A 19,515-nucleotide genomic window follows, 5' to 3' on the forward strand; every position below is an offset into this window, starting at 1 on the left:
CATTTTCCGCTGATTTTTTTTAGCATGTAAACCTTGTCTAGTGATTGACTAACACTTGGTGAATAGCAGTTTCGACTGAATCATTATTCAAATGGTATCATTAATTCAAGCATTCATTCATTCATTTACAAACGCTGTAACACATTTCTCAATACACATTTCTTTTTTAGAACTCGCAGTTCTTTAACAGCAGTACATTTTAAATCCAAAATGCACCAAAACACTTAAAACGAATTTATTCATACAATCAACTCATGCTTCTATAACACTAGCAAAAGTCGTCACACAACCAGCACACTATCATTCAATGCAATTACAGGGCTAGTTCACCCAAAAATGAATGAAAAAAGCAGGCAGAAAGGTAAGGATATCATTAAAAAAGTCTATGGGACATCAGTGGTTCAACCGTAATTTTATTAAGCTACGAGAGTACTTTTATGTGCAATACAGACTTTGTGTAACAATTCTTCTCTTCCACGTCATTCTGCCGCCATTCATAACAATGCACAGTGCATCCGGGTTCTACATCAGAACGGCGGCTCCTGCGTCAGCAGCACCACACGATTAGTTATTATTCTTAAAGGGGTCATCGGATGCCCATTTTCCACAAGTTGATATGATTCTTTAGGGTCTTAATGAAAAGTCTATAATATACTTTGGTTAAAAATTCTCAATGGTTGTGTAAAACAACACCCTTTTTACCTTGTCAAAATGAGCTCTGCAAAAATCATCCCATTCTGATGGATTGTTCCTTTAAATGCAAATGAGCTCTGCTCGTCCCACCCTGCCCCTCTCTTCTCTCTGTGGAGTGACGAGCCTGTTTACTTTAGCCGCAATTAGCCATGTTTTGCCGCTAAACTTGCTAACTAGCACATTATTAGGAAAGGCGACTGCAAAGATTCAGAAAAAAACAACAACAACCTTATACTCACTTCTGCTCTAAGTTAAGCTGGATCACGAATGATTCGCGGGAACATAGACGGATATATGTAGATCGGGAGGCACATTTCATTCACAAACAAATGTAATCCACTGCATCTTCAGTGGCTCAGATGTCGGGAGTATGATTTTCCATCTCTCATCTTTCAGCTCTTTCAGTGTGAGTCTTGTTTTTAATGGGATTCGTACCCAAGGATTCCACATTCTAATCCAATTCTGTGCAGACTGAGTTACCAAGCAAACTTGTTACGTCTGGAAAGTGAAACATATGGAGCTGTAATCATAACTGTGTATGAAAACGAATACAAGTGCTCGCTGTTTTACTGCCTCCAGTGTTAATTTCTGTTCAAAATTTCTGTTAGAAATTGCAGTGATATGTACTTATTGGTACGTATTTCGCATCTTGCGAATAAGTTCAGACAGGAATTTTTGTCATGAGATCAAGTAGGTCAAAAAAACACATGAAAAATGTAACATTTAACCAGTATAATCTGAACAAATGCTTAACTATTTTAAGTGATTTCCTGCATCTTCCTTTGCAATTTTTCATAGCTCCCACTACAGTTGTACTACAGGTGAATACAAACCCTTCCTTTAGACTTTGTACAAAGCTGTTCAGTTGACCAATAAGAACCACTGATTAGTAATGAAATGTAGTCACTTCATGATAGGCTACATTTGGAAATTTATTACAAATAGACAATCATTAGTCACAATTAAGTAACAATTAGCATAACACAACTGTCCATGGACATTTAAGTATAAAAGTAAATGGTCCATGACAAACGATATTTGTTGTGGCGATTGTTTGGCTGAGTGCGGCACTGAATGCTACATAATAACCAACTGGTTACATGAATTCATTAAATATTCATTGTCAACATGTGCCAGACACCAAATTTTAGACTTTATAAGAAGACAGATCAGTGATAAATAGCAACAGTGAAAGTAGTGCAAAAAGATCTCAAGCACTGGAAGAAAAGACTGAGGGCAAAAAAATTATAAAGCTGTAAAACTATGTACAAGTTGGAGTAAAAATCATATAAACGTTTCAACTAATGTTCTGACATTTTTCGAGCATGCTTTCCCATTTATAAGAAACAGTGTCAGACTTCCTGGAGAGGCACTTCAGGAAAAAACAAGTTATTTAAAACCAAAGCTCCTGTTGGTTATAAAACTAGCTGCCGTTAGACTGCCTACTAAAAATAACAGTTGGCTTCGATCAGGATTCATTATATAAGTTGCAGATAAAGTGACCGTGAAATGTTTGTGTCAGCAATCCCAGGTGTTTGCATCTGAAAGCAGGCAGCTCTGCTGATGTTGGAGAACCCTGGTCTTGGTCGGTACTTCTTGAAGTCAATACGACAGTCTCTCTTTCACTGCTCAGACTGAGGTTTAAAGTAATCTTCTGTCCTAAATACACTGGGAAGCTCTTGATGTCTTTGTGATTGCCTTCTTGGACTAGCAGGTTTCTGAAGACAAAAAGAAGATTTCTGTTACCAGTTCCCAAATAATATAACAGGCATGCATGTATATATAAAGAGCTCACATTTAAAAAACCTGGTACGGCCATTGTGCGGAAGATCTTTTTGAAGGCGCCTGGTAGTGTTCCAACTTCACCTTCAACTTGAGTTACTTGTTCCTCCATTGCACTGACATTGGCTCCAACCATTTTGACAAAAGCCTGAGAATTAGACAGCACACTTGAAACAGCAACAACAAAAAATGTCTATTCATCACAATGGTTTAAAGACAAGATTTTAAGGTATTACCTCCAATTTGTCAATTTTTCGATAAATCTCTCTCATCTCTTCAGATTTTCTTTGTATCTGGGGTAGGTTCTCATTGACCACCTGTGAGGTGTCGTTTCGAATCTATTAAAAAATAAAGTTGTCAATGTCTAGAATACTTTTATTTCATTTAAACGAATGGAAAATGACTTGTAGAAGTTTAAGTTTTAGTGGATGCATGCTGAATTTAAAAGTACGCATTTCTTAAGTGTGGCTTTGCATTGAGTACTTTCTTCACCAACTTAAAATTCAAAGAGGGTGAAAAAATAAATATAGAAAATGCAACTAAATGCAAAGACATTGATCTTACCATATCAAGCATGCCAACAAACTCATCGACTCTTGTAAGCATTTCCTCCAGGCTTTTCTCCAAGCATAGGACCTGCACAGCAAATGCATAACAAATCTAAATGATAACACATGATATACTGTAAACATAATTATGTGTACACATGATATAAGCATTTACAATGAAGAACAGTTGCTTCACATACTACTACAAATACATTTGTTCACATACTACCTTGTAAAATAGCAAAGGAAGATAAAGAATTCAAACAGCAGTCATGTGTTGAGAATTTAATATAATTAAGTCAGCAGCGCAGAGAACAAGTCAGTCTTTATCCCATGTCACGCTTAACAAATTAGACTTGATACAGTAACTACACTGTGCTCCAACAGGAGATGTGTGGATAAGACTGAGTTGGTCATCAAAAAGCTTGTGATACATACTACAGGGGTCTGGATGCGACCGTCTGGACATTTTCACACCGGTATATAAACTTGCAACAAAACTGGTGTTACTGGTAACACCGGGGAGATGGGGCTTTGGATGCTTTCACTTTCTGTCTGTTGAACAGATCTGTTGCGCTTACATTTTTACACCTTTCACTAAGACAAAACTGAATGCTTGAAAGATGGATTAGTTATTATTCTTAATGGAAAGCACAACAACAATAAAAGAGTACAATGACAAACTAGCTTATACGTTTATTAACAGAAACGAAAAAGAAGAAGCATGGCATACACCACGTGCATTGACTAATAAAGTAGCAATGTTTAGCAAACACTTTGGAATCAAATAAAAAAAAAAAACGTCACAAAAAAAAAACTGCAAAGACGACAAGCTTTTCAAAATGAAAACAAAGAGAAAATTAAAAATAAACTGGCTGTTGGTGACAGCGCTTGCATGTAAAATAAGACCCTTATTCCTCGGCTGGGATCGTTTGGAGCCCTTTGAAGCTGCATTTAAACTGCATTTTGGAAGATCAAACTCAGGGGCACCATAGATGTTCACTATATGGAGAGGAAGCCTAAAATCTTTACGACTGAAGAAAGACATAAACATCTTGGACGACAAGGGGACGACTACATTATCTGTAAATTTTGGTTCTGGAAGTGAACTACTTCTTTAAGAAGTGGTCTTTTACTTCACTTTTATATTTTGCTCGAAAACCAGATTCTCTGTCTGCCATTGTTTCCTCAATATTCGCGTAATTTTTGCTGTGCACAAGACGGTGCACTCCAATGACTTATAACTGGGAGTGTGCAGTGAATGGGTGCTGTCAGAATGAGAGTCCAAACAGCTGATAAAACATCCCAGTAATGTAAGTAATCAAAAACTGTGTGTTTGTAATAAAACTCATTAAGACATTTTTAACTTTAAACCATTGCTTCTGGCTATAATATGAGTCTTCTATCCATATTGTTGCTTCCTCCAGTGACATCTCATCTGAATCAGAAGAGAAATTTACATAGATCAAGCACCATTCACAAGAGAAGACAGTCCAAAACAGTTCTAAACAAATATGTTGGTGGATGATAAAGATGTTAATTAACAGACTGGAGTGATGTGGATTATTGTGATGTTTTAATCAGCTGTTTGGACTCTCATACTGAGAGCACTCATTTACTGCAGAGAATCCACTGGTGAGTAGCTCCACCAAGTGGCTACGTTTTTTCCTGTGACCTCAGATTGAGCTCTTACATAAGTGTTGTGAGTTTGGCAGAGAAATATCATCCCGTTCAGGAGTTATAGGCAAGTGGCACCGGCCCTTTTCAAACATTTTTGCGACAGTGAGTCGAAAGTTCAATTTTTTTTTTGACAATTATTGATATTCACTCTCCAGAGAATCTTTCTGTACTGGTTTGTTCTAGGACTAGTTCGCAAAAGTACTTTTTAAAAAAAAAAAAAAAAAAAAAAAAAAAAAAGCAAAATACTCAAAGGCTCAAGATTAAATCTGAGGCATTCGTTTTGTCTGGCGTGAGCCAAGAACTCCTATGACATGAGACACTTGAGTCTGTGACTGACGGTTTGGAGTTATGAGTAATTTCGTATTTTTGATTGCTGTAGTGCCCCAAATAGGCCGATTGGGGCAAGCCTTGATCATGTTGTAGGCGGTGTGAGTACTACCATCTCTTCAAGTTTCAAGTCTCTACGACTTACGATTTGGTCCGCACCATCAGTTTTACGTGGAGATCGCTGATCCGTGACCATTCTAACAATTACAATAGGGTTTCAGCACTACATGCTTGAACCCCTAAAAAAACAAACAAACAAAAAAAAAACGTATTTTCATCTTGGATGACCTGAGTAAATATTCAACAAATTAATTTTTTTGGCAAACTATTCCTTTAAGCCTGAATAGATTTTTAGGATTTGTCAAACTACAACTACTCCTAGAATCCTGAATTTGTTTGGCTTGGCTCAGGACATTCTCCTGTAGACCTGGTTCTGGTGTAAACAAGAGTTCATAGTTCCATAAACTAAGAAATATAATCTTCAGCCAATGTTAGAGAGGCCTGCAGATGTCACAAAGAACCTCAGGGGAACACAGCCTGCTGGAATGATTTTTATTAGACAACCACTCCCAAGAAGAGTGACAGTGGTTTAGAGTTTCTTCACACTGCTCTCCATTCAATTCCTTAGAAGTAGATTTGAATCTTTTTCAGCCTGGTTAACATAAACTTTCTTTTATGGCAGAGACGACAGAGGCATGGCCAAACCTAGATTCATGTTATCCAATAGAGCAGAAGGGTGCTATAATCACGTGATCTTAAACCCATGAATTGAAACAACTGACTTCAATTACCTCTTTATATGAACTGCTTATGTTCAGGTTCACATGCTTTCTCAACAAATATGGTTTAACACAATACAAAGATGTGGTGTTATACTGTAATTCTATCAGAATCACATTATCATACACATCTAACGCATTGTAAATAAACATCGCTTATCCAAAATTATTTACATGGTATTCAAGATATACAAATTTATCATTTTATGTTAAACAGGTGAATGATGCAAAGAGTGAAACACTACCAACTTAATGTATGTTTGCATGTTCAGACATACTGTCAATCTGTGCATTAGTGGTGGGCAGTTACTCATGACACTATATGTAGGTTACACTGTTATGTTGTTATGCCAGTAGGTGGACTATTGTATAGATTATTCGTATTTGTATACACAGAACTTCTCACAAATATATTAAAGAGGGTCCAAATGAGCAAAACTTAGATTTTTGTTGATGTGTAGTTACAATTATTGTGAGGTAAGACAGGTAAAGGGAAAGAAAGACATTAAATAAGCAGTAGAAAAAAATATAAGAAGCATATTAGCTGTACATTTGTGCATGATGTGTAAAAGTGGGGCAGTGTAGGTTTTAAAAGATATTAAGCTGTACATTAGTACAAGCTGTGCAAAATGTACTAGTGCAAATGTTCACAGTTTGAATTTAAGTTAATGTAATGCATACTGTCCATGAGGGCAAATGAGAAACTGTGATGGGTCATGGCAATTGTTGATGAGGGCAGTTGCACATGGGAAAAAATTGTTTTTGTGGCGTGAGGTTATGAGTGACTCATAAAGTTTGTTTCCAGGGTGAGAGTGGTCAGCCACAATCTTAACTGACAATTAAGTACGCACATTTAGGACCCACTCACCACGTCCGAATATGCCTACTTTCATACTACATAACAGACAAAAACAGTATGTGAGCCGTATGTCTGAATTCACAGTACTCTAATGTGTTCAATTTGTACTTGGAAGTTGGAAATTACGAGTTCCCAGTAGGAACTTTTAACTTGAACGAAGGGGTGTACAATATTATATTGTCTACGATAACATCATAATTGTTGTTTAAGCGATATGCGTATATATATATCACGTATATCTCAAAACCAAACAAAAACACACCCAGACAGTTCACACATACACTGTGAGATGTAGATTAGGCTACTGTGTGAGTACATTTAGAGTTCACACTTTCATTGTGTGATTTAGTCTATTAAAATACATTTAGAATTCCCCCAAAATTCAAGATATGGGGGCAAATATGCCCCCGTATTACTTAGTTTAATACTTATTAAGTACTTAGTTTTAGATTACTTAGTTAATATTAATTTACTTACATTTTAGACACAACAGTTCCTGCTTTTGCTGTATTTTATCAAAGCCACAGCAGAACTGTTTCGTGTCTCTGAGCAACACATGGCAATGAGCATGTCTAATACCCAGTCTTGCGGTCTTTGCACTTGACCACTTGTCTGCTTACATGATGCATCCCGTATTTGGCCCAAGTGTTCAAGTGGGTGTGAAGACCTCAAGTGTGTATAGACCGTTTCAGTACCCGATGATTTATAGTGTTGTAAAAATGCAAGTATTTACAGAGCATTATTTTGATTTTCAATATATTGCAATAAAATAAACATGTAAATGTCTGTTCAGCAGTCTCTATAACAGTCTAGCGGCCTGGCGTTTCATTACTGAATCTATCAGCCGTTCAAACGAATCGGTTGAATGAATGACTCAATGACTCACTCAAGCAGTGATTTGCCGCCACCTACTGGTGATTTTATCTTTATATTTAAAGTATATTTTCTTTATTTTACTTTATTATTTGACCTTTTTTCCTACATTTGAAGTGGATCAAAACCTTTCATCAAAGATGTCCTAAAACCAAAACAATACTGTTCTTGTCTTAAGACAACTTTGATGGACTTTTTTGATCCACTTCAAATATTGACTACTGTTATATAATATAATATAAATGTAATTTTCTTTCTGTCCTCATTATATTGTGCATATGGGCCATTCTACAAAATTGATCTAAACTGCTGTCCCACAAACAAAGAACTAATTTAAAAATCATTGAAGTATTCAAATCTTAGATGTTTACTAAGATACTTCTATTATCTATTAAAATATTAGTAAGCTTAATATATATAAATTCATCATTTACTGGGTACTTGCAATTGGGAGGTGGCTATCCTGAACCCTAACCCCTAAATTTCAACTAATGAAAATGATATTGATTTTTTTTTCCCATTGTTGTTTTTAAAGGTATCTTTTTGATTCTTTTAAAAAGTAAAGTTATATATATATATATATATGAAGAGTTCAGACACAAAACCAGTTAAATCCATCTGACGTCTTTCTTTAAAAAATGCATTTTTATCAGGCTCAGATATATAGGTTTCTGTGCAAGTACGGGTACCTCTGATTGGGCTGATGCTGGTATTTTAGCGAGTTTGAAGAAAAAGTATTTGATGGACGTATAATATGTGTCGAGAGCATTCACTCAGCATCATTATCTCATTTTTGACCGAGATGGCTTTTAGCTGGTTTTGCATCTGAACTCTTCATATATTATATTTTCTTTGTAAATTATGAAACTTTTATGTTAAAGTGTCCCGCATTTTCATGTCACTACCGAAACAGTGTAAGTTTTAGTCCATTGGCTGAGACTGATTTTAACTACAGCCCTACATTTATGATCAGGACATATTCACGTGTCCCTCTCTCTTATAGCTGCATGGTGAGTAGATATGCCCTATCTTTTTGAGGTAAATGTGTCTGAAAAATTATTGTGTCACTTTAAGAAAAGTCACTACCAAACACCTTTTTTTTTCTGCATTTAAGCCCAATTTTTTGGGGCGTTATTCCATAACATTTAGTTTTTATGTATACCACTGTTCAGAACTGTGCTAGCTAACCATGTGCTGATTAGCATCTCTGAGCAAGGTTCAAAAGTATCTAAAACTGTCACTACCGAAACAGTCATGACCGAAACATTTGGTGAAGTTACGGTAGCGACGTCATTGGTTTTTTTTGTGTGTTATTCCATAAAATTGTCACTAGCAAAACAGTCACGACCGAAACATGTCATCCTCGTTTCACTAGTGAAAAAAGAGAACAGATAATCCTCATATTTGAGGGAAATAAACAACATTTTTGCACAGTTATGCATTTTTTTATGCATTTCAGTATGTTTTAGTATGCAAGTTAAAATGTCATGTGATGTGGTCGCTACCAAAGCATTAGTCACTACGGAAAATGTGCAGTCACTACAGAAACATGGGATTAACAACTAAGACGTTATGTGAGTTTTTAGTTCAATGTATATTCAAACTAATGAAACCGTAACTTTGAAATCAGTATAATCAAATTGTTGCCTTTTACAAGGCAAAACTGGATTCAAAATGCAACAAATTTTATAAATTACATTTAAAATATTGTTAAAAATATAATTGTTATTGATTTACCTCTGAAAAAAAATAAAATAAAATAGCAAAAATATATATTTACAATGTAGACACAAGCAAAATCTTAACATGTCAATATAATCACTCTAATTAAATGATCATTCTTGTGTTTAGGTAGTGACAAATTTGGGGGAGAGGACAAATATTCCAAAACTTTCTGAAAATACAGTATGAGAATTAACTGTACAATTACTAGAAATGTGTACCTCTCCATAATATACAATTTGCACACATACAATGTTTTGGGAAAGTGGCCCATATTGGTGTTTGGGCATTTTAATGTATTAAACACTCAGCCAAAAAACGTCCTTACCTCTTCTTCCGCGTTGGCTCTGATATAAGAAGAGTAAGTGATTGCCGTGTGTCTCAGTAGCTCGTCGTCTTGGGTCTGCTCCGGTTCGCTCTGGTCCTGGGTTTCTCCCGCTGCTGAGCTCGGGCTCTGGGCCACCGCAGCGCCAAAGCTCGGGCTCTGAGACACAGTTCCGCTGCTCAGGGCCTCACTCACCATAGACAAGCTGCTGGCGCTCTGGGACACGATGCCGCTGTCTCTGCTCACCTCCGCGCTGGACTCCTCCAGCGGTGACAGCACCGCTGCCGCCCTGTCAAAGCGATGCTCCATGTTTTGCTATCCACTAACACTGCTCTTGTTTATGTGGAAGTGAACGCAGAACATCATGTGCGCATGCGCGGATTTCACAGCCAGTCAGAGAACTGGTCGACCACATGTTGGTCATGTGATATTAAGGGTCAAACCAAAAGATACTGTAGATAGATAGACATAGATAATATATAACGAACATGTCAAATTATATAATATAAATGAACAATTTTATATTTATTAATGTATATTTTTATTAGATTAATTGACGTTGGCATTTCCAGTCCAATATATAAAAATCTGACACGGTTCATGAAAGATCTGATCGTTATAAACAAATTAATGAATAAATACAACAAAATGAGCTTTGTCCATTTCAGAATTTTATTATGCATTTTTTAAAAAACGATTGACATCAGTAAAAACAATATAGACAATATTCACATGTAGTTTTTGAATTGAAAGGGATTTAAGCTACTATTTTAAATGTGGTTTGACTGCTTGACGAATATATCGTGCTATTAGGATCATTTCGATGCTGAAATTTATTGCGTTAAACCGTAATCATGATACTGAAACTGTCCTGACACTGACTTAAGACATAATCTGTTGTACCCTTTCTCTTTAAAATCGTCTTGTTTTGAATTTCTATTAGATTGATTCAATGTTAATGGATACACAAATAGATGAACCAAGACATGAACAGTGATACGAATGAAAAAGAATTAATGTAAAACAAAAAAATGGGAGACGCAGTTCAGTCAGTGACCAGCAGATGGCGACTCACAACAAATGTATTTCGACTCGTACATGCACGTGTTATACCAGGTCCTTGCTTTTACCAAAATGAAAATATTTCCAGTGGTCAGATCCAAATACTTAGTCTGTTTGAGTGAACCATGTCTGTAGGAGGGGCAGTAAGGCACAAAGATGGTGGATATGAAGGTAAGTCTTTGTTCAAGAAGACAAAAATGACAGTCAACCTAAAAGAAAAAGAAGGTACGTCCACAGTGGTTTTAAATTATATACAGCAAATATTCCACAGACTCTTGCTCTATAAACATAATTACTGGGTATAAACTGTGCGTTCCCAATGTAAAACAGGATGGTGTAAGACTCTGTTTAATACCTCAAGCTTGACTGGACTTAAAGAGACCAAAAATGAAAATTCTGTCATTTACTCACCCTCGAGTTGTTCCAAACCTGTATAAGTTTCTTATGTTGACCAAAACCGATGATACTGTGAGGAATGCTGGTAATCAAATAATTGACGGTAATCACTGACTTCTATGGAAGTCAGTAGCTTTGTCAAATGGTTGCCAACATTCTTCAGAGTATCTTATTTCATGTTCAACAGAAAAAAAGAAACTCATACAGGTTTGGAACAACTTGAGGGTGATTAAATGATTTAACATTAACAATAAAGCCATTAACTAAGGAATAGCAGTCTGTTCTGATGTGGGGATTTGAGAGGAGGTCAGAGGTGAGGCTTCATTAACAGTGAGGTGACGGAAATATGTGTACGGACTAAACACAGAACCAACAGACTCGCATTCCGCTGGACTCCTCAAGTCAAAAGGTCTTTAAGAAGACATAAAAGTGTGAAATACCTACATGTGATGACCCAATACACTCCACTGCAGTCAAAATAACCAGAAACCAAGTCAAATGAAACCCTGCAAGACCAGCGTGATTGTAAATGTCTTACAACAAGTGATATTTTAAGATATTTTAACTGAGATGAGTCAAATTTTTCCACAATTTCCAAAAAGCCTTTTTGAATGCTGACACAAGTGAAATTTATAATTTGAAAACCAATTAATCTTGCTTTTCTGTGACACCGGGGCAAATGTTTGTTTTTAGATACAAAACGTAAACAGAAGACAACAGTACGCACAGGTCTAAACCCAATTTCTGGTCCCAAAAGACATTTAGGAAACATGATTAAAATTAACCTCAAACAGGAATTGAAAAAACACTGATAGACAAGATAAAAAAAGTGTCTCTGCTTAGAAAAAGAGACACATACCACTAAATCTGAAACATTTTTGACATTTTTGACAACACAGGGAAAGCAAACATTTAAAAGAGTAAAATTCCAGATAATGTTTCTGTTAAATTATTCATTTTACAAAACCCTTAAAGTTTGGTGAGGTTCAAAGTCGAGTCTGATGTCCCAGGCTGAAAAGCGGAGTCTCTGGGAGGGCTGGATTTTAAATGTGACTTTATGTATTATAAAGTGATGACTGTGCCATCCTCCTCCACCCCTCCTCTGGGCAAAGCCAGGCTGTGACGAGGGTCTGTCCTCAGGCTGCTGAGGATTTTGTGTAGGCTGCCGTTGCTCTCCCGCATAGCGGGGTTGCTGCTGTGGTAGGGGTGGTGTTGGAGGGTAAGGTCCTTGTGCAACTTGTAACTCAAACTATTGTGCACTGTGCCGTTAAAGCTCGGTTGGGAGTGGAAGGAGGCAGTGGACACGGTGGACGGCGGCCTCGTTTGGGGACGCGTAGGGGGACTCGGTGGGGTCACGGTGGTCGTTTGCGTCTGGGTTCGGGATGCAGTTGAAGCCACCGAGGCATTGGAGCGTCGTGACGGCCGCTTCATGTTGCTCTCAATTACGATGTCCGACTCCTCGTCACTCTCCAGATCCTCTGGACTGTAGCCATGAGAGATGGCGGTGGCACCGGTGGGAGCGGTGATGGCGGGGTATCCCACCGAACCGCTACTGTCAGATGATTGACCCGAGCTGCCTGAGATACGACTGCTGCGGACCACGTTGTTGCGCTGGTTCACCGGCTTCACGGTCACAATAAGGTTGTGGCTGTTTGCGATCATCATGTCAGTCACCTGGTCCAACGTTTTTCCTGTCACCTCGATGCCATTGACCTCCAAGACTTCGTCATTGACGGCCAGCAGGCCCGTGCTCTCGGCCAGGCCTCCAGGTACCAGACGGGAAATGAAGATACCTGGGACCTTTTCCAAGCCGTGGGGCGTAACACGGACACTGGTTCCATCACGGATGTAGAATCCCAAGGGCTTGTCCGAGCCGTGTCGGTAGAGCCGTACTCTCCGGTGAGATTCAGGAAGGATGTCCACGTCAATAATGGACGACACGGGACGGAAGTCCTGAGGCATGCCAATGCGGATGTGGGGCCGTTTGCGATTCAGGTCATTCCGAAGAGTGACCACGGCCTTCTTTTTCCGGGTCAGAGTGCTGGTGCCAAAGTTGCTGTAGTCGACCTCTTCTGCAAGAGTAAACAAGAAATGACAACTGTTAATACTTTAGCTTTTAAAGCTTAAGCCACAAGTTCAAAAACATTATAAAGCAAGAGATGGAATCAGTCTGTTAAACTTTAGCCTTAGTATTGTTGAAAAGTAAAGCTTCATATGAAGTTGATGAGGACAAGCATGCAAATCTAATCAGGCCTGCTGCACGGTTTATACCCCTCAGATGCTCCATGGATTATGATGTAACATGCTTTTTCTGGCAAGTTAACTCAAAACATAAGGCCACATTTGAGGCCATTATTACAAAAACGTATTCAGCAGAGATGAAGGTATCTGCATGTTCTGATGTACACTGATAAGTGTAAGTGTAAGAACTCCATGCTACTGGGGATCATAGATAGATACCCATTTCCCACCGAGGCAGTTTGAGTGCTTGTTTAGAGCCAGAGCCTAGTTTTAAATCAATTCTTTGTCTTCCGTCACCCAAAGCACCAGCTCGGAACCATTAAAAGTGGTTCATAAGTAATGCCAAAACATTGCTGGTCTAAAAGTAAGTACTGCTTGAATGAGGGGTGGAGTTACCTTGACTAACAATATGAACAGAAACTTTTGACCGCCATTTTTTAAATAGGAGCTAAACACAAATTAGTGCTTAGATGCCGATATAGGTTTGCAAAGCCATGAACATCAATAGCAACGCTAAGTGTTGATATTAGACTTGTTCGGGATGCATCGGTGCTGCGAGGACTGGTTTGGCGTGTGGCGATGCATCTCGTTCAAGCCTGGTGTGTTCGGCACTGCTGCGCTAGTGTTGCTGCCAAAAATGAGACTTATTCGGTGACACATAAGACGTGGCTCTTTGGTGGCTCTCTAGCCGTGGAAAGGCAAACCAGTTCTTAGAAGGTTTGCCAGTCAAACCAACTCAGAACTGGCAATATCATTGGCTCTGAACTAGCCCAGTAACCCAGTTCATGCTGGTTGAAAAGGGGTATAAGAGATCAAGTGTGATCACATGTCCTTCTGACACATACAAGACATCTCAAAACAGAAGTGCAATACTAAAATGCCCTACAAGGACAGGGACCTGCTTACCTTGGTAAGGTTACTAGTGAGGTTAATGATAAAATGTAATTTGAAAAGCACAGAGTGTTTTAATAAGGCTTCTCTTTGAACACTAACATAACTTCAAAAACAGCCCCCTCTGTGCTGAGTCAGACAGCAGCCACACCTGGACTGTTCGTTGAGGATATAAGGTATAGTTTCCAGCGCAAGTTTATCCGACTTCCCAGCATGAATTCTCAAGGAAATACGGGCAAGTAAATGCCCACCTTCTGTTTAATTAGTCTCCAAATTATTTTTTTAAAAACGCTTTTACAAAGCTTCTGAATTTTCATCAAAGCATCCAGCCACAGTTGTTCTTAGTTTGGCTCTTTGGCGGCCTGATTATTTTGATTGAGTCCAGACAGGCTTTTATTATGTCCTGGAATTTCAGCCACAACTGCAAGTCTCTTGATAGGAAACACATTGAAGTGTTTCTGCTTCTGGCCTACATTAGGAGGGTACCGTTCTCTCCGAATGTCCATCCTTGACTGTCTTCATTTGAGAAGAACTATAAATGGGACATGTCAGAAGTTAAGGACGGGTGAAAGGCATACTTTCTAAGTAAGCAAATACCAAGTTGATCCTAAAGTCTTGAAGTTAGTGCAATGAATATGTTTAGGTTTGCCTGGCAGAAACTAGACTCCACTGGAGTTTCCATTCTGTCTCTTGGTGACCAGTCTGGCCTGGTATCGGCATAGACCCAATGCGGATTCTTTAACCTCCAATGGGACTGAGAGAAAGGGTAAGCCACTAAGTCACCAAGCCTAAACTACTCCTGACAGAGTAATCCTCACTGCACTGATGCATGATAGGAAAACAAATTCAGCTCAGTGATCAAAGGGCAGCTGGCTGTTTCCAGGGGAAAAGTGAATGGCCCAGTGCCTACCAGACAGAAAACAGTCTACAGGTTAAAGAAAGGCAACAATATTGTCCAAGATGATTTCATTAATTTGCAGTTTTCATGTTGAGTCAATAGCTGATGCCCAAATCATTTTTTCATACATACTTTCGTACAAACAAATGTTGCAAACCACAATCCACAATGGTGGAAATTTGGGTTACGGACATGTCTACAATACTAACTCGAGGGCAAAACTGTGTTTTTCCTTTTTCTTTTTGAAAAACATTGATTTTCAAACCATAATTTGTCTTGTGGCCCAACTCCCAAAAGAGCTAAGCTTACAAACTTAAAGTTTGATGGAAATATCCTGACGGCTTGTTGGCCTTATATCAATGGCTAGAATCGCCATGCATTACAATTAAACAGCCCTGCAGTCACCTGACTAGACTTCATGGGAAGGGGCTCAGCCCCAGTGTCAGGGGTCAATGGAGATGCGGTAGATGAGCCTGGTAGGAATAAACCCTACATTCCCCCACACAGTGCCTCAACTAGGAATGCAGAAGTTGTTTCACAACTTAACCGAGATGACCCGCAACATGTTTGAAGCATAATTCATCAGTTGACCGTAGCGGTACGGTCCCCCTCAGTCACCCACGGGTGGGTGTGGGAAAGAGAAGCGGGCGAGGTCTCAGGCCTTTGTTCATGTCGTCCCACCTCTCGTTAACTTCCACGCTGAAAGGGTCCCTTTTCAAGTTGTGTTGGATTTTTACAAACGCTCATAAAAGCAGGACTCAAAAGAGTTTTACGACCAATCATTATGCCTACCAACACCGTTTATTTTCCCATTTTCTCCTGCGCTTCCTACTGTGTGTTCTGGAGAAACTGCCAATGCGATTCACTTTTCTATTTCCAAAACACCCTGCCCAAATTCCTGTCTGGGTTTTATTATCTGTGCTCACTGTCACTGTCATGCTGGTGAAGAATGCTCTTGGTGGGAGTCATCCACCGATGCCACGAGTGAATAAAGTGATGTGCATTAGCATTGAGTGACAGATGCAATTCTACATGACAATACCTTGCCTGTGAGGCGATGAGAAGACTATATAGCACCCTGACAAACAGAACGTTGATTTCCATAACGTCGCCAAACTACCAGGACAAAGAAAGGGAACACTAACATGAACTGCATATATTATTGAATTATATACATATAAAGCAGACACAGGTACTCGAGGGTTCACCGCGGTGCAGATTCAGAGGGTAATGGCTCTCAGACAGAGCCCCCTGGGAGAGTCCGTCTGTGTTTGCTTTAAACCGTCGCACTCAAATTTCTCTGGATGAATGGAGCGATGGCTTTTGGCTTCTCCATGTAGCCCTGAGAGAGATTAAAGGAGAAAGCCCCTCCTTCACGGGTGCACACTCAGCAAAGCTCTCTATGCAGGCTCCTACGGGTTTTAACTCGTGTTACCCACAGTGCACTGACGTACACATCTGGGAGAAGTTAGCAGGCAGCGGTGAAGGGTGGAGACTGTGTCGGGAGTTTAAGCTCCCTTGCCAACGTTTTGCAACATTGCATAAGGACTGCTTTTAACAGGTAGACAAACTACAAAAGTTATTTTAGACATTCCACCAAGTCTACCGTGGTCCAGAGAGGATTTCAGCTTAAATGCTCAGGTAGTACATCCACTGTGCAATTCACATGCTTCTCAATGCAGCTCTGCATACAAACCATCTCTACACGAAAACATATGCTTAGTGTTTAACCTTGTTCTCCACCCCCCATATGTTCTGCAAGTGTGGCCAAGTTTTGGACATGACTGCCAAGAGTCCTTTAGGCCCAGCACATAACTAAGCATGTCCTATCATTACATGACATAATCACTGTGGCTGTCAGTACGTAACGTCCACGGAAATGCAAATAAAGGCTATTACCAGTGATCACCTAAAGCTCTGAGGCTGAAAGTCAGTGTTTGGTTATAAAGTGTGTGCGGAGCTGACAAAAGGGACAGAATGGAAAAGATGTGGGGAACTGAGGAAGACTGTCAGGAAGCAGAACATGGTTCAGGATGCACTGGTTGCCCTCTCCACGCTGTGGTGTGTGTCGGTGGTACATTTATGATCTCATATGCATGAGTAAGAGGAAACTGATCATTTTCAGCCCTGATGAACAAAGACAAAAGATGGCCCAGATTGAAAACTCTTCATTTGATTCTGTATGAGAACGATACTTGCTTTGGGGTCCCCAGATCTAATATCAGGATCAAAGCTGGTGTGACCCTAAAGACAATAATGGAGAGAAACAGACTTGCGCTTGGCGACGTTAAAGAAATAGTTTACCCAAAAGTGAAAACTGTGTCATCAATTACTCAGCCTCAATCTTCGGAACACAAATTAAGATATTTCTGATGAAATCAGAAAGCTTTCTTACCCTGCATAGACCGCAACGTAAGTTATGCAGCTACAAGGAAGTATTCTTGTGCTTCATAACATAACGGTTGAACCACTGACGTCACATGGACTATTTTATTGATGTTCTTACTACCTTTCTGGGCCTTGACTCTCGGATTTCACCAAAAAATATCTTAACTTGTGTCCCGAAGATGAACAAAGGTCTTACAGGTTTGGATCGACAAAAAGGAGAGTAATTAATGACACAGTCTTCATTTTTGGGTGAACTATCCCTCTAACCTTGTGTTTGTAGGTACCTGTCTCCATGTGAACAGTGTAAAAGCTCTTCCCAACACAAGCAAGAGTTACGAGTTACGATGAGCTGAAATCATCAATCAAGTACAAAAGACTAATAAAAATTGCATTTGGAAAGATTTATAGTGACAACTGCCTAAAAGATTTGCCCTTACCTGTAATGCACCATTGATGAGTCAATGTAATTGCGAATATGCAATTTTTAAATATTATTGCATGTGTTTGCCAACAAAATTGTCGCCATTAACTGGCGTTCATACTTAGGGCTAGCAGTCTGAGTGATTAAACTTACAATTTATGTCTGATGGATGATAAAATGACCTGCAAATCCCTCATTGTGGCACCACTTTTTTACATACTATTTCAGCAGTTTTACTGTAGTAAGGTGACACTTCAATGTATTTCACTAATAACACAATGGCAATAAAAGAATGATGCAATAAGCACATTCAGTGCAAGTAGACGGGGCAATGATATCCTAAAACCTTTAATCCACAGATTTGCAATCTGCTGCACTGTACTCCTGCAGTGCTCGCAGAGGTCATGCGGTGTGTGTTTGAGTCATCAGTGATGAGCGGGTGAGTCCTCATCTGGCTCTGACCTCATCCTGCAATCGAGATGATCCCAACCCCCCCAAACAAGCTGCTAAGTGAGACGTTCCAGATCTGCTCTCTAATCTCTCACCGTCACGGGTGACACCAAACAGCACTGGGTTTAGGGGGGGTGCAGGAATGAGGGAGGATTAAGGTGTTAATGACACCCACAATCTGTCCCTTTAAAGCTGTTTGTTGAGGAAAGAAAAACTAGGCTAATCAGATAAAGAAAAGATTCCTCACACCCAAGACGAGCTAAGTAACTTCTAGGGAAATCCATTTAGTTTCAAGTCGTGGTACAGGCTACTTCTGATTAAAAAGGCACAAATGCATATGGTATTCTGGTTATTTTCTTTTAAAACAATTTTAAAACCAAATTTTTAACACATAATTAGTGGAATAATTTCTTCTACTAACCCCTAACAGTCTACTAATGCTTTACTAATACTCAAATGAGAGTTAGCTGGCGTAGTTACTCATAGTTAGCAGAATGTCTGAAGTGGACTATAAAAATAAAATTACATAAAATTTAAAATTCTAAACTTTCTTGAATATTCTTAGTCATACTTTCTTCAATTGATGAGAGCTCACTGTTCCACAGAAAAATAATTTTTTTCTTCATAATACTTCATTAAAATACACTAATTTGATCTGCCTCTGAAATGACTTTTTGTCATCCAAAATAATGTCACCAGTTATTACTATTTTTCAACTACCTGTCATATAGAGACACTTTTCACTCACAAATGGATAAAATCAAGTCCAGCCCTTCCTAATATGTCAAAGATCCTGTCTGAATCTGAAATATGTAATGTTACAGGTCTAATTTTTTCATATTTACTTTAATACCATACATCTACAGCAGCATTCTAAACCATTTAAATATTATATGTACTTACATTTTAAATATACATATTTTAAATATTTATATTTTAAGACCCAGGAAAAGAATTTAGTAAAAAAAAAAAAATAGTAATTTTTCATGTCATTACATTGTTTAGAGCATTAATAAAATGTAAAATAAATAAATAAATAAATAAAATAAAATGTAAATTATATTGCATTCATTAGTTATGCTATGTCCTCTACCGAGCACATCGGGACTCAATTTTTTCCCACACACACACACACACACACACACACACACACAAAAATAAATAAATAAATAAAAAGACA

The 19,515-nt window shown here is 38.7% G+C and overlaps 2 protein-coding genes across 2 annotated transcripts in view; both read right to left on the reverse strand.

The window, feature by feature from the left end:
* Nucleotides 1-1,579: 1,579 nt before the first annotated feature.
* On the reverse strand, nt 1,580-9,964 carry bloc1s4 (biogenesis of lysosomal organelles complex-1, subunit 4, cappuccino). Its single transcript, XM_051136424.1, has 5 exons — nt 9,592-9,964; nt 3,040-3,111; nt 2,712-2,813; nt 2,489-2,623; nt 1,580-2,411 (listed from the first exon to the last, which is right to left on the reverse strand). The coding sequence occupies exons 1-5, from the start codon at nt 9,895-9,897 to the stop codon at nt 2,316-2,318; spliced, it is 711 nt and encodes a 236-aa protein (XP_050992381.1). The 5' UTR covers nt 9,898-9,964; the 3' UTR covers nt 1,580-2,315.
* A 287-nt stretch (nt 9,965-10,251) lies between these two features.
* pard6gb (par-6 family cell polarity regulator gamma b) overlaps nt 10,252-19,515 on the reverse strand; it is a 56,352-nt gene continuing 47,088 nt past the window's right edge. Inside the window, exon 3 of the mRNA XM_051136420.1 lies at nt 10,252-13,118. Within this exon, the coding sequence (XP_050992377.1) occupies nt 12,109-13,118 (1,010 nt within the window). The 3' untranslated portion in view covers nt 10,252-12,108. The remainder of the gene's footprint in view (nt 13,119-19,515) is intronic.

The sequence above is a fragment of the Labeo rohita genome, chromosome 19, assembly GCF_022985175.1.
Source record: "Labeo rohita strain BAU-BD-2019 chromosome 19, IGBB_LRoh.1.0, whole genome shotgun sequence".
Classification (NCBI taxonomy): Eukaryota; Metazoa; Chordata; class Actinopteri; order Cypriniformes; family Cyprinidae; genus Labeo; species Labeo rohita.

Excerpts from the sequence above, each read along its gene's own strand:
- bloc1s4 (XM_051136424.1), bottom strand. The coding sequence starts at position 9,897 with ATGGAGCATCGCTTTGACAGGGCGGCAGCGGTGCTGTCACCGCTGGAG. Across the intron at positions 3,112-9,591 it reads GAGCCAACGCGGAAGAAGAG|GTCCTATGCTTGGAGAAAAG; the intron begins GTAAGGACGTTT and ends TTTGCTGTGCAG. Across the intron at positions 2,624-2,711 it reads GAAAAATTGACAAATTGGAG|GCTTTTGTCAAAATGGTTGG; the intron begins GTAATACCTTAA and ends TCTAATTCTCAG.